Source organism: Dendropsophus ebraccatus, chromosome 3 (assembly GCF_027789765.1).
Source record: "Dendropsophus ebraccatus isolate aDenEbr1 chromosome 3, aDenEbr1.pat, whole genome shotgun sequence".
NCBI classification, from domain to species: Eukaryota; Metazoa; Chordata; class Amphibia; order Anura; family Hylidae; genus Dendropsophus; species Dendropsophus ebraccatus.
The window spans coordinates 144,992,424-145,006,783 of record NC_091456.1 but is presented as its reverse complement, the minus strand read 5'-3'; the positions used below and the strand labels follow the sequence as shown (position 1 = coordinate 145,006,783).

The window sequence follows — 14,360 nt, the reverse complement described above, 5'->3', positions numbered from 1 at the left end:
ATATTTAAGAGTAAAACTCCCTACTAGCAATGTCATTACTTTACTGGTTACATAAGGCAAAATACACATTTAGACAAAGCGATAAATAGTAGATCAGCTAACCTTAAACCTGTGTAACTTTATATAGTATACAGAATGGGACTCCCAAACATTGCACTTTTAAAATCCACAATATTTCACTATAAAGGTAAAATGGTCCACCATGTAAAGTCACATGATGGACCATTTCTCGGCTGCCTTTTGGCTGAACATTGGTCTGTACCCTTAGAACACTATTCTAAACTGTTTACTGAAATCTGCATTCAATCTGAATAATATACATATGCCATAGAATAACACACAAACTGGGTGGGCAATCACCATAATATTTCATAACTGCTTGGCTATTGCTTACATATCTAGAGAGAGAGTACACTATAGTGCATCCAGTGTCTGAAACACAGTAACCCTCAGACTCTTCTTGCTGAGGGTTTTCACATTACACCCTTCCCACAAGAACTGGTTTAAATAGAATATTGGCTTGGAAGAGAAAACAGACACCTGTGTCAGTAGATATAACACATTTAGACATCTGTTTTCCATAGGGGCTTTATAACCTGGGAAGCACTTTATTTAATAGATGTGTATATAACTAGGACAGACTAGCACCATCAATGAAGTGGGATTTTGCATTGAACAGATCGTGTTACTAATTGTTTGGTGTATTCTCATGTGCCCCTTCAGAAGGTCTAATTATTGAGTAAGTATTAGCCCAAACCTCCGAAGGAAAAAAAAAAAAAAAACTTCAGGCATTGCTCCAAAGCTCCGTGGCACATAGACATTTATAACACAGAGACACCTCACAAGTGTCTGTAGTCTGAGAAACTATGGAAGAAACATGTTCCTAATTTTCACAGTATTTTTTTCAGTCAGTTTTCAGTAAAGTTTAGGTTATTTGAACTAAAGGAACCCTGATGACTTATTGCACTAGTTGTCTCAGTGTAAGCACATGACACCTTTCTTGTAATGTGTCTAGGGTGTTCCCTCCCAGACATCAACAGCAGGAGTTATTACTTTATACTAGAGTAAAGTAATTATAGGATCGCCAAAGAGGGAATATTTTTACGGTGGTTCCCTCATGGTTGAAAAAGGTTTGGGACTTCTTGGCTTCAAAGAGTTGTTAAGCTCTAGAAAAAAATTCAAGGATTTCGATTGTTTTAAGGCTATGTTCACACTGCGTAAAACTACGGCCGTAGTTCTCGCCGCAGAACTACGGCCGTAGTTCTACGGGGTAGAACATAACCTTACTTTCAATGGGATCCCGGCCGGAGCGTGCACACATCGTATACGCTCCAGCCGGGATCTATGCGGCGCTGCAAATAACTGACAGGTCAGTTTTCTGCAGCCGGAATTCAGTAAATTCCGGCCGCAGAAAGACCTGTCAGTTCACACAGTGAAGCGAGCGGCTCCGGCTGCTTGCTTCACTGTGTGCTATGGCAAGCTCTGATGTGGGCCCAAGCTGAAGCGCCCGCATCAGAGCTCCGCATCAGCGCAGCCAAGATGATCTGGGCAGAGACCGACCGTTCCGTGACCCGGCCGGGGTCACGGAACGGCCGGTCTCTTACGTAGTGTGAATATAGCCTTAGGCTATGTTCACACTACGTATATTTGAGGCTGTATGTTTGAGGCTGTATAGCAACCAAAACAAGGAGTGGATTGAAAATACAGAAAGGCTCTGTTCACATAATGTTGTAATTGAGTGGATGGCCGTCATTTAATGGCAAATATGTGCTGTTATTTTAAAACAACGGCCGTTATATTGAAATAATGGAAGTAATTTACTGTTATATGGCGGCCATCCACTCAATTTCAACATTGTGTGGACAGAGCCTTTCTGTGTTTTCAATCCACTCCTGGTTTTGGTTGCTATGAGGACCTGACATGAGGACCAAATACAGCCTCAAATATACATAGTGTGAACATAGCCTAAAGGTGTATTCCCATCTCATTAAGTTTAGGTTAGGAGATAGCAAGCCGATTTGTGGGGGTCCAAGTGGCAGGAGCATAACTCTGCAAATAATTTGCTCCATTCATTCTATATGAGGCCGACAAACATTTCCAATGGCTAAATGGGGAAATGTTTGTCAGCCTCATAGAGAATAGATTAATTTTACATGGTCTAAGTATAAGTAAATCTGCCCCATATTGTATGTAATATATAAAATGCTATAAATCTTCTTGAAAGCACATAGAACATGTTTTATATAATTATTGGTCTGTTTAGTCTGATACTTTTTCTCATGTACAGTGCACTTTAACTTGACAAGTGTGAAGTATAAAGAGCAAAGTAGATTTATTGAACTACGACTGTGCTGGTAAACAATGATAATGTCTTTATGTAAACTGTTCCTCAATGCAAACAGCAGTCAAAGCTGTCGAACAACTGATCTCTGATTTCAAAGGGAAGCTCACATCTGTATTTCCCATCCTCCAGGCAAATGGTTAGGACGGCTTGTAATTGCCTCACCTCACCTGGACATGAATACTAAACCAAGCATCTCAAGCATGAAAAGTACCAACGCCAGTGTGGGAAAGTGAGATAAAAGGCGACATGTTTACGCCCAGGTAAACCCTCTGTTAGTTATGCCTACATGCAGCTTTCCTTAACAAAGTTAAACATTTGCCAGGGATCCATAAAACAATAAAAAGTTGGGGGGAAAAAGTAGATCCTTGTTTACATTTAGATGCATGATCTAGATATATGTTCTACTATTAACAGTGCTGTACTTGTCTCTCTGTGCATAAGATATAAGACACGCTTTAACATGGGGGGGTCGATATCCATGCACTTAGACTTAGAACGCCACCAGTTGCTTAACACAATTGTAAAGCAATGGTGGGTGCTATACACTCTCGGTGTAAAAGGCATTAAAGAATACTTCAAGTGTGTAATCACTGTTTAAAACCAGAGTTTCCTTGGCAACAAACAAAAGACTAGAAGGATTGTGTATGTATTCTAAGAACTGTATGTTGTATAATAGCAACGCATCCTTGTCTCTAAGGAAGCCTACAAAAGATGCTAAAATATGGTGAAACTATCGAAATGAAGCCCCCCGAACTTGTGAAAGGAGACGGGTGATCTCATAAAAGACATTTAGGCTTGTTAAGCATTTTCAATACTGCAGTGAAAAAAAAAGAAAAGAATTGGTCTATTCAAAGCGTTTTATGAAGGTTTTTGTGTTTAAGCTGTAAATCCAATCCAGTGTCCCGGTGAAATCTATTCTGTTGTGGGAGACTCAGTAAAATCCAGTAGTGACAAGTTTCTAAATACCCCTCAGACGCCAGGACTATAAGAAGCATGCCAGTAACAGAACTCCCTGCATTGTAAAACCTTTTCGGCACCTTAACACCTACTTAATGTGTTCATCACCCGTTCTGCTCCTAATTGGAGGACTTAAAGGGTTTCCCATTAATAATATACCTGGCATATTAATTTGTCACTAATGTCCCCCACACCATACAGGGACTATATGTACAGATAGCTGGCTCCCTCACCTCCATAAATGACAGGAACTGTGGACCATGTACCCCTTCCTTGAGACTGGCAGGTGTTCCAGCAGTCAAGCTATTAGGTATTCCATAGCCCGCCCCATGCCCAATATTATATGGCAGGGGTGTCAAACTTGCAGACCTCAAACTGTTGCAAAACTACAAATCCCATCAATCCAGGTATGATGGGAATTGTAGTTTTGCCTTGAGTTTAACACCTTTACTATATGGAGTAATAACCTATTCCTATCGGTATTGTGTTTAGCACTAGCATAATCTGATCACATTGCTAATAAAAGTATAAAAAATAAAAGCCCCAGTACATTGCAGGTTTTTTTTACCAACAGTCTAAATGGAGGACATTGTCACACACTAAGGCCTCATGCACATGGCAAAGCAGGATTCTGTATGCCATCAAATGTTCACACAGCATGAAATCAAGCCAGCTCACCCTGCTAGTTGCACTCCAGCTAGACCTTGAGGGAACTCTATATAATCCAATAAAGAAGAAAACTGTGGTTCCACAAGTAAATAGATATGCTTGTGAGAAATCAACACATTGCTAATGCTCAGGAGCCATTCTTATTCATGGTTACTCCATGCATGGTTTGTGAATGGGGCATATAAGACAAGTGTACTAAGATGGTGGATTAACCATGAGTAAGAAGTAGAGAAGAGTGAATCGGGTTTGGGTTCGAGTCCATCCGAACCCGAACTTTCGGCATTTGATTAGCTGGGGCTGCTGAACTTGGATAAAGCTCTAAGGTTGTCTGGAAAACATGGATACAGCCAATGACTATATCCATGATTTTCACATAGCCTGAGGGCTTTATCCAAGTTCAGCAGCCACCGCTAATCAAATGCCGAAAGTTCAGGTTCGGATGGACTCGAGCATGCTCCAGGTTCGCTCATCTCTAGTAAGAAGGCCTCCTCAAAGTTTAAAACACTTTGGTTTCTGTGCCATTTCCCAATTATTGTCCTATGAACTGTAAACTTATTGCTTTTTCTTTGCTCCCAGGCTCACAACCTTCTTCTGGCAGCAATGTACATGGGAACTGTATGTTGAAACTCTTTTCCCCAAAAATATGCATCAGTGTCATTTGGGTATCAGGAAAACCTATGTTTCCAGGACCACACGCATATGCAGCACTATACAGAATACATGGATTAGCTACATAGCTTATACAAAATATACAGTAACCATGTCACCCTAGCCTCCTATTTTTCATTAATTGTCACACCTGCTTTAAACCTGTATCTGCCACACTGGGAATTTTGGATAATTTATTCAGCCTATGAATGCGCACACCTGCATACACTGTCTAAACCACAAAGCTATAAATGTAGAATTCAATTTATACAAATCAAGAGCCAACAAATATCCACCATATGTTCTATTCAAGTTCACCTTGGTGTCGCTTAAAAAAATAATCATAGCTTACTACATTTTAATATAGCCAACCAAGCAACAATATGCTAGTAAAAACAGGTGTTTTACAGATAGTTCTACATAAAAAATTACTTACAGACAGCAAGCTGCATGGTTCTTATCAATCATACCATTTAAATGGAACCTGCCTTCAGTTTCATGCTGCCTAAACCACAGGTAGCATAAAAACACTGACAGGCTCCTTCTGTATAGCAATAAAGGAATAGTTCTGGAACACTGCAGCTCTGCATCACTGGGGTGGCTCCAAGTCGCTTGATACATCGCTCCCTAGTTTCATATAGGGAGAGGTAAATCAATCAAGTCTGGCGGGGTTGGTTGGAGCAAATGGGGACTGCCCCAGTGACTAGGGGGGCATTTATGAAGTTCAGCATTTTTTAAGCCGGGCTTACAAATGTCCCCGCAGCTCCGGAGCCCAGGGGATTTACATAGAGGCGCATACATCCCGAACACACTGAGACAGCCCGTGTGAAAATTTTGAAACCTACACCAGCTCAGAGCTGGCGTAGGTTTCAGTGTAATTTTTCCACAGGAAAGTGATAAATGCGGTACACACAAAGGCTGTGCCCCCTCTGCGTGCTGCCACCCCCCCCCTTAACGCCCCCTCCCCGCCCCACTGGTGAAGGTGGCGCAGATGGGGCAGATGCAAAAAAAAAATATTCGCAAAAATACCATTGGTTCGGGCAGCATGTAACTGATGACAGGTTCCCTTAAAAAATAGAAACTACTCTCTTAAAATACATTAGATGCATATAGAGTTAAATATAAAAACCCATAAACAACCTGAGTTCCAAAACAATTATAAGTGAGAAACGTGTACCTGTGTAGTTTTCGGGAACATCAACAACAAGGATATTAATAGGTACAGGCACCTGAATGCCTTCTTCACTCGACCCTGTTGGTGCAGCCCCTGTGGTGTCCTCACAAGGCTTTTCTGCACTTGTGATGAATTCAGAATCAATTTCTCCTTCTGCTTTTTTACTTGTCAAATCAGAATCAGTTGTGGCTTTTACAGGAGAAACCGATTCATCAATCACTACTGTTCCTTTACTTGTGTCTTCATCTGGTTCCCTGTCGATTAAGAATGCTTTCTGAGTACTGATGGGTGGAGGTAATAATGTTGTATGCAGACCAATAGGTTCTTTAGGGACAGTAGTTATATCTTGTGCACTTGGTTTCTGAGGACTTGATGGATGCTCTGTTGCAGATGGTGTTTCTGTGCCAACATCAGTTTTGTCTTCTACTTCTGATGACCCTTCAATTTCTGGCTGCAAATATGTAATATCCTTTTTGGTTGTGACACTATCATCCAGCGCAGAACTGATGGTAGTGGAAGGCTTTGTGGTTTCATCTTTAGGCTGGACTATATCTGATGGAACATGAGGAGCAATGGTTGTCTTTTCCCTTTGGTCCTCTGTTTCATCTACAGGTGACAATTCTATTCCAACTTCTGAGATGATACCTTGTGTTGTATCCTCAGCAGGTTGCTCTGTAGGGATAACAGTGACAATTTCTTGCCCTACTGTAACTTCTTGGATTCTTTCTGTTACAGTTCCTACGGTTACTTCTTGATCTAAACCACTTCCTTCTAAAGTCAAGTCTAGTGGTCGCATTGATTCTGAAACATCAGATGCTGTGGGTGAAATAGGATATGTTTCTGTACTCTCTGATACTGGCTCATCCACAGTCTTGGATGCCTGGATATCTTGTACAGATTCTGGTTTAGCTGAAATAGTTGCACCTTCTGATTTCTCTTCAGGTGCCAAAGTTACATCATCTTTTTCTAAGATTGGTTGTGTAGTAATAAACTTTGGAGCTACTGAAAATGGTTCTTCTGTTTTCTCCAGAACAGGTACTTTAGATTCTGTGTCTTCTTCAGTTATCCCAGACCCTTCTATTTTATCTACTGGAGTGAGAGATGTTGCGACTTTTTCAGTCACAGTGTCCACAGTCTTTTCTGGTGCTTCAGATACACCTTGTGAAGAAGTCTCAACTGGTAATTCAGTTTCTGTGAGGTCCTCCTTAGGTAAAATAGTAGTGGAATCTGGTTCTCCTGCAGTTAAAGCCTGGTCAGTTGACGTTTGTGGTCCAGGAGATGATGCCGGTTCTTCCTCCACTTCACTTGTGGACTCTCCTTGCTGCTCTGGTGATGTTTCTGTGTCTATATCTGGGATTTTTGTATCTTGACTGGGAGATGTTTCACTTACATAAGATTGTGTGATACCATCTTCTAAGGATGGTCTGCTTGTGTCAGAAGAGAGTTTAAATACTGTGACTATCTCAGGCTGTACACTGGAAGACTCAGGTTCTTGTGGTGTCAATAAATCCCTTGTAGTGGAGCTAACCTTCTCAGAACCACTAGAGTAGGCAGCAGTTGAGTCTTGGGTAATGTCATGGGGAAGAATAACTGTTGGAATAATTTCTGCACTTTTTGCTTCCAGAGTTTCTTTAGGAGAGTGGGAACTTAATTGAAGGACTTCTTTAGTCAATGTGATGGGGCTGAAAGTTTCTGCAGCATCTTCTGATTTCAGGGTTGCGGCCTCTGGAGCCGACTCAGATGGTGGTTGAACATCTGTTGATACATCACTTTCAGTTTCTGGTGTTTTCTCTACAGTGCTGCTCTTTGATGGTGCCACTGTAACTTGGGGAACTGATGTTTTTACATCTAATGGGGGAAGAGATGTTACCTTTACAATTGTGTCCTCCACCTGTTGAACTGCAGCTTGTTCAGACTTGACAGTCTCAGGACCCAGTGTTGTTTGTCCTTGTACCAACAATTGGGGACCTCTTTCTGAGTCAGTTGATGGTTCCGCTGGTTGACTGCTAGCTTCTAGAACAGAACTTACTGGTATAGTAGGCTGTACAATAGTTTCTTTTACAATTGGTTGGGTTGTTGGTATACTAGGTTTTGGTGTCACCTTGACTGATTGCACTTCCAATTTCTTTATGGCACTTTGAGTTATAGCTTCTGTAGGGAGTATCAGTTTGACCGAAACAGATTCCGTGATATTTTTTTTATCTGTGAAGCCAAAACAAAGACTCCATTAAATGCAAATCGAAATCATACTGTTGATCACATATGACTTTTCAGCTATATAGTTCTATAAAAATGTGGAAAGTCCTACAATAAATGTGAAATAAAGTTAGCTTTTATTATGTTGTTTCAGTAGCCTGCAAATGCCTCTTGCCAAAATATTACTCAAAATATATACAATATTCAATGGCTTCCTTATTCTCAGCAGTTATTGCCAAACAATTATACTTTTATACTACATTTCATAGTTTTAAACTGCAATTTCCTGTTCTTGTAAATTGTCTCAAATCATGTGGTAAATACCTGTGCCGCTTAAAGATAGACTTATTTAGTTTCGACTTCTATCTCTGTTGGGTTATTTTTGCAAGGTACTATAAATTAGTTGTACCATAAATGTTGTGGATGTTATTTCAGGTTCCAGCAAAATGTACAATTCCAATGCAGTATGCTTGGTAAGAAAATACCAGTTTGATATTCACCGAGCAAATATGCAATTATGTCTTAGAAAGCAGCCTCTTAGAACGCTACACTACACAAGTGTGCAATCTCATTCTCTTTACCTCTTTCTTTTCACTTTTTATATATCAATTTGTATGCTAAACATTTCAATTGGATGAACTGCTGAACTCTGCGGTAGATCTCTTCAGTGCTGACTCCTTGTACGAAATTCTGAAAAGAATCCGCCCTCAGCTACACTACAAAAAGTAGTGTTGCTCTATGGAGCACTTTCGAGTATCATAGACATGACAAGTGCTGGTCATTGTAAAGATAATAGGTGAAGATTTTTAAAGAGTTTTTCTTGGCTATGTTCACTCCTAGAAAGCTCCTGACATACATACTAAATGTGTATATTTGGTTACATTAGCTTGATGGATGTCAATAGTATCCTTTGGCCTCTGTTTGGCTAATATATATTAGTATACCACAAAGTATAAAATAGAATAGTAAACTATACAGGAATATCTAATAAAAAAAATACTTATATTAAATATACACTTTTTGTACTTTTTGTACTAGGGCCAGGTGGCTAAGCAATGCCACTCTATGGTGGAGGCAAGATGCATAAAAATATATATTGAGTGTATTTATTCCTCCAATTCAAAAATTGGCAATGTTGTTTTAGAAAAACAGGTTATGATTACTACTGCATGTCTGTATAAGGTTTTAATGTTCCTACAAATGTATCTTTTTCATATATATTTTTCAAATCAGATGGGACTATAGGGTAGGCTAAAACTTATTCTGCCAAATGTCTATACCTATAAGCTCCAGCTTCAATGTCTAGCCCTGTTGTGAAGATATTCAAAACATTTCTTCATATCTCTATCTAAATCTAACTGTATCTAGCTCATATCTCTATTTAATTTTCTTATTAGCCCAGTTATTGAACTACTTCTATTTAATTTAGAAAAAAATAAATGTATGAGCGAACTTTAAAAAGTTTGTTTTGGCGAACTTTGAAGAAAAGTTTGGGTTCATCAGAAACATGCTACACTAAAACAGTCAAATAATTGCAGGAGATTAGCTCTTTTAGTGCGGTTCAGCAATGATGCTCATCAATACTTACCTGTTCGCGCTCAGCCAACCACTGGCCGCTACGCTGTCCTATCTCAGTCAGTCAGTGATTGGCTAAGCAGGCTTTCACTCTCGTCTTATCTCAGCCAATCACTAGCAGAGGAGTTATCTCATCTTAGACAGTGATTGACTGAATGGGTTTGAAGCTGCTGAGCTTAAAAAGGGAGAGAGAAAACCACAGGAAGACACCAGGGGAGTTTACTATGTTTATTAAATTGTGTGGCCACCATATTGGACAGGGTTCCTTATGAACTTTGCAATAAGTTTGGTTCAATGCCGAACCAAACTTTTTAAAGTTCTGAAAGAATCTCAGTACATGAAGTTTGGTTTGCTCATCTCTAAACAAATGCCTTGCCCCAGGAGCAATGCATTTACCCTTCAGATCTGCTTTAAGAAGTTAACATCTAGCTATTTGCAGAAGAGTGAAGAGTGATATGGATGAAATCAGTAACATTGTAATATTTCCTATGCTGACTTCTAAATTGGGTGTGACATCACTACTCCATTATCATCATCTGCTTAGGAAGGCAGGGGATTTTTAGAATGACCCCGTTCTCTCATACCTTTACAGCACTATCCATAAAACTGCATTTTTCCAGTCTAAATCTCCACATTTTAAGATCTTGATTTTCTACTTAAAGGGGTATTCCAGGGAAAATCCATAAATTAGCAATGGAAAGGGTTAACCAAGGTTAACCCTTTCCTAATATACTTACCTGTCCGTTTTTGGCCCCCCAAGGAGATCTCCGGTCCGGTCACGTGATGGTCCGGGCTGCAACTCGCGGATCCTCTTCTTCCGGTTCGGTGACGTCACCATAGCGGGCCGGCGTCGGCTCTCCTATTAGCAGCAGAGCACTAAACCCTGACTGGCTTGGTAGCGTGTAGCCAATCAGGGTTCAGTGCTCTGTGTCCCTGCTGTACCAAGTTAGCCGGGTGCTGATGTCCCCGGCCCCCCTCCTTCATGTATTATCACCCCGATCTCTCCCCCGGCCCTCTGTATAATTACCCCGATCTCTCCCCCGGCCCCCCTCCTTCCTGTGTATACAGTCCTATTCAAAGATCGCTCAGCCCCCGGTGTAACTGCTGCCTGCGCTGGCCCCGATCTCCGCACCTGTACTCAGCTGACAGGCGCTGTGTAAGTGAGTGCAGGAGAGATTTCTTCCTTGCTTCGTACACAGCGCCTGTCAGCTGAGTACAGGTGCGGAGATCGGGGCCAGCGCAGGCAGCAGTTACACCGGGGGCTGAGCGATCTTTGAATAGGACTGTATACACAGGAAGGAGGGGGGCCGGGGAGAGATCGGGGTAATTATACAGAGGGCCGGGGAGAGATCGGGGTGATAATACATGAAGGAGGGGGGCCGGGGACATCAGCACCCGGCTAACTTGGTACAGCAGGGACACAGAGCACTGAACCCTGATTGGCTACACGCTACCAAGCCAGTCAGGGTTTAGTGCTCTGCTGCTAATAGGAGAGCCGACGCCGGCCCGCTATGGTGACGTCACCGAACCGGAAGAAGAGGATCCGCGAGTTGCAGCCCGGACCATCACGTGACCGGACCGGAGATCTCCTTGGGGGGCCAAAAACGGACAGGTAAGTATATTAGGAAAGGGTTAACCTTGGTTAACCCTTTCCATTGCTAATTTATGGATTTTCCCTGGAATACCCCTTTAATAAACCATACAACCAAATGGTAAATATTTTTCTCCTTTTTTAAAGTTTACCTGACAGCTTTTAAAACCTATAAAACTGATCAGTTCTAAGAGCTGCCCATATAAATCTCCTCTGCTTATCACCATGCACCTTTTTAGTCAGTGTTTCCCTGCAGAAATCCAGATGTGAGTGATGTCACTGAGCGATTACAAGACTGTAAAATATGTGGGTGTGTTACAGTCGCTCAAGAAGAAGCCTTAAAAAGAAAACTTTATAACTATAGACTGTAGATAAATGGTCTGCTGGTGATTTTTTGTATATGATTTGAGATCCTCAACAATAAAAAGTCATGACCCAGTAATACTAATAAATACTACATGTTTATTTCGAGGCTGGACAGTACTAAATTCTATTACTCCAAGCTTAGTCGTAGTCTATTTTGTGTGTTGCTAGGAATTAGGCTTAAATTATTAATAGGTGCTGGTTCCCAGATAAGGGTCCATATATTATCTGTAGTGAAGACAGATCCCACATTTATGTATCAGACAGGGAAGTGATTCACGCAAGTAACACTCATGTACAAAGACTGATTAGCTTCTCTGTACCAAGGGGCCAAACTGTGTTCACATGGGAAAAGAATGAATGAATCACTATTTTTTCCCATACATACTTAAGCAATTATACTCTAATATGTTCCCTTGTTTGGGTTTAGTCTATATGAAGAATTTAAGGTCTAATGGCTTGCGCAATACAGTGCCATATGATGTTATAATGCCTGCTACTCACTTAAATTATGCAATCATGACCTGGTACATTCATTTAGTTTTAAGATAATAATTTTATTTTATGAAATACTACTTAATAAATACTAAATAAATTAATTAATTAATAATACATAAGCAATGGATGGTATATTGACTTTGCTGTCCATCAGAAAAATGTGGTAACTGTACGAGCCTCCTATTCACAGAGTTTTATGAAGGGATAAAGTATTAGCCCAAGGGTCATGGAAATTAGATTGAAGAAGAATCAAACACTAGTATGTACATCATTGGCTGCCAGTACAATAAAAGGCAAAAGACAGCCTTGTTTTATATTTTATATCAGGCACTAGTAGGCCCTGTTCACACACCATCAAAATGATGGCCGTTTTTATTGGCCGTCAGTCATTTAACAGCAAGTAACGGACATTAACAAGTAACGGAATAACATCCATTATTTTCCGTTAAATGACGAACGTCCAATAAAAATGTCCATCATTTTGACAATGTATGAAAATATCTCTAAGGTATATCTATGGGTTCTGTATATAGGATCAAGTGCCCACATCAGAAGCAAAAACAGAAATCATTCTCTATCTTTTAAACAGGACAAACAAGAGAAATTATGAAATATCCAATAGCCAACATGACTTATGATATTCAAGATATATATATATATATATATATATATATATATATATATATATGAGATGCTTACAATACCCTAATGAGTAAAATGTGTAAAGAGGAGATTTGAGGACATAGAACAATTATCCATGTGATCTAATAGATGCTTAAGATATCTTAGAACTTGACCTGAATATGAAAATTCCTTGACAATGGTTTGTATTAGTTTCTGTTACTAACATTTCAGCTGAAGAAAATTTCCAACCATAGTATTAAAGGTCATAGGGATTCATTTATTACCATGGGAGGAGTAGAAGGTTTTTACTGTTAGCAGCTGCAAAAGGTGACATCATCTTTCTCGTAACATCTGGATCACAGGCCTTAAGTATAGCTAGTGTAAATTATGTGACGAAAGTGTGTGTTTGAACAATTGTTGTATCTCCGCACTGGCCTATTATTGAAAATTGTGGGATATTATCAGTATTCAAAGGGGTAATAGACGCCTTTCATAACCTTATTTAGACTAGTCTAGTCTAGAAAACATTGTTTTAAGATCAAAAAGTAACTTATAAGTGTGAAGAGCAATGAGTTCCATCTTAGGATCACGAATAATATAGACTTCTAATACAATGGAATGAATGATGTATTTGGAATGTTATTGAAGATTGTCAGGTTGGGTATAGAAAGTAGTATAGCTTTCCTATTGTATATGAAAAAAAAAATATTTAAAGACACACTGGAAAGCTTACAAAGATCTAGACAATTATCTGATTTTGGGAGAGATTAACGTTGACTGAACTACATTTAATTATGTGATAAACTATTATGGGATCCGAAACAGACAGGAAGACATACTGTATCTAAGTCACGAAAGTGTCCTCCATATCTTGCATGTGGCTCCTAGGCCAATGGCTTCCACTACTACTGCAAATTCTTTTCAAGTGATGGTCGTGAAGAGATGCTGAATCTTAATGCCCTACTGGAAAATGCCATGTGCAGAAATAGGGGATTTGTCACACACTGACCATTTTATAGTATAGGGGGTTGTAATATTTTGTCTCTGTATTTTCTTAAAAATAGAAAATATGATCTTAGTCTTCTCAAATGGACCCTACAAAGGTTTACCTTGCTATGTGCAATTTTTACCAGGGTTAGTGGATCATGAGTCACGAGGGTGAGAACAATGAAACAACACAGCATTACTAGTACTTTTTACACATGTGTACTTACTTTGGACACAGTAGGCATGATATTTTTCTTCTGGTTTAGGGAAGTTTGTTTGGTTGCTGAAGCGATATTTAGTCCTCACCCCGAGGAGTCCACCTCCACATTGTGGTCTTGCCAAGGACACTGGATAACGGACGCTACCATCTGCAAGCCAGCCATAATCACATTGGTCAAATCCTTTTCGCCATGCAGAGTACAAGTCTCCCACTGTTGCTAAGAATGCGTTCTTCTCCTCGCAAGCTTTTTTAGCTTCTTCGAATGTAAACTTTTTGGGGTAGTGGAATAGGTCACCTAAAAAAGATATACATACATAAAATGATTTATATTCAGTTTATATTACCAATAAAATTAAATCATGCTAAATAAATTTAGAGACCATCAGACGTCTATATGCTATAATCCATTCACAAAACGGTTGAAGACTATCATAGTTCTGTAGAATCTATTGGGGCTATATAAATATAAATTATCCTTCTTATTATTATTTTTATAGATGTTGAACATATAGAA

At 39.8% G+C, this 14,360-nt stretch overlaps 1 protein-coding gene across 1 annotated transcript in view; it reads right to left on the bottom strand.

Annotated features, from left to right (window-relative positions):
- Positions 1 to 14,360, bottom strand: part of VCAN (versican) — an 80,105-nt gene that overhangs the window by 31,365 nt on the left and 34,380 nt on the right. Inside the window, exons 6-7 of the mRNA XM_069962878.1 lie at positions 13,854 to 14,141; positions 5,796 to 7,994 (exon numbers count right to left, since the gene is read on the bottom strand). Of these exons, the coding sequence (XP_069818979.1) occupies positions 5,796 to 7,994; positions 13,854 to 14,141 (2,487 nt within the window). The remainder of the gene's footprint in view (positions 1 to 5,795; positions 7,995 to 13,853; positions 14,142 to 14,360) is intronic.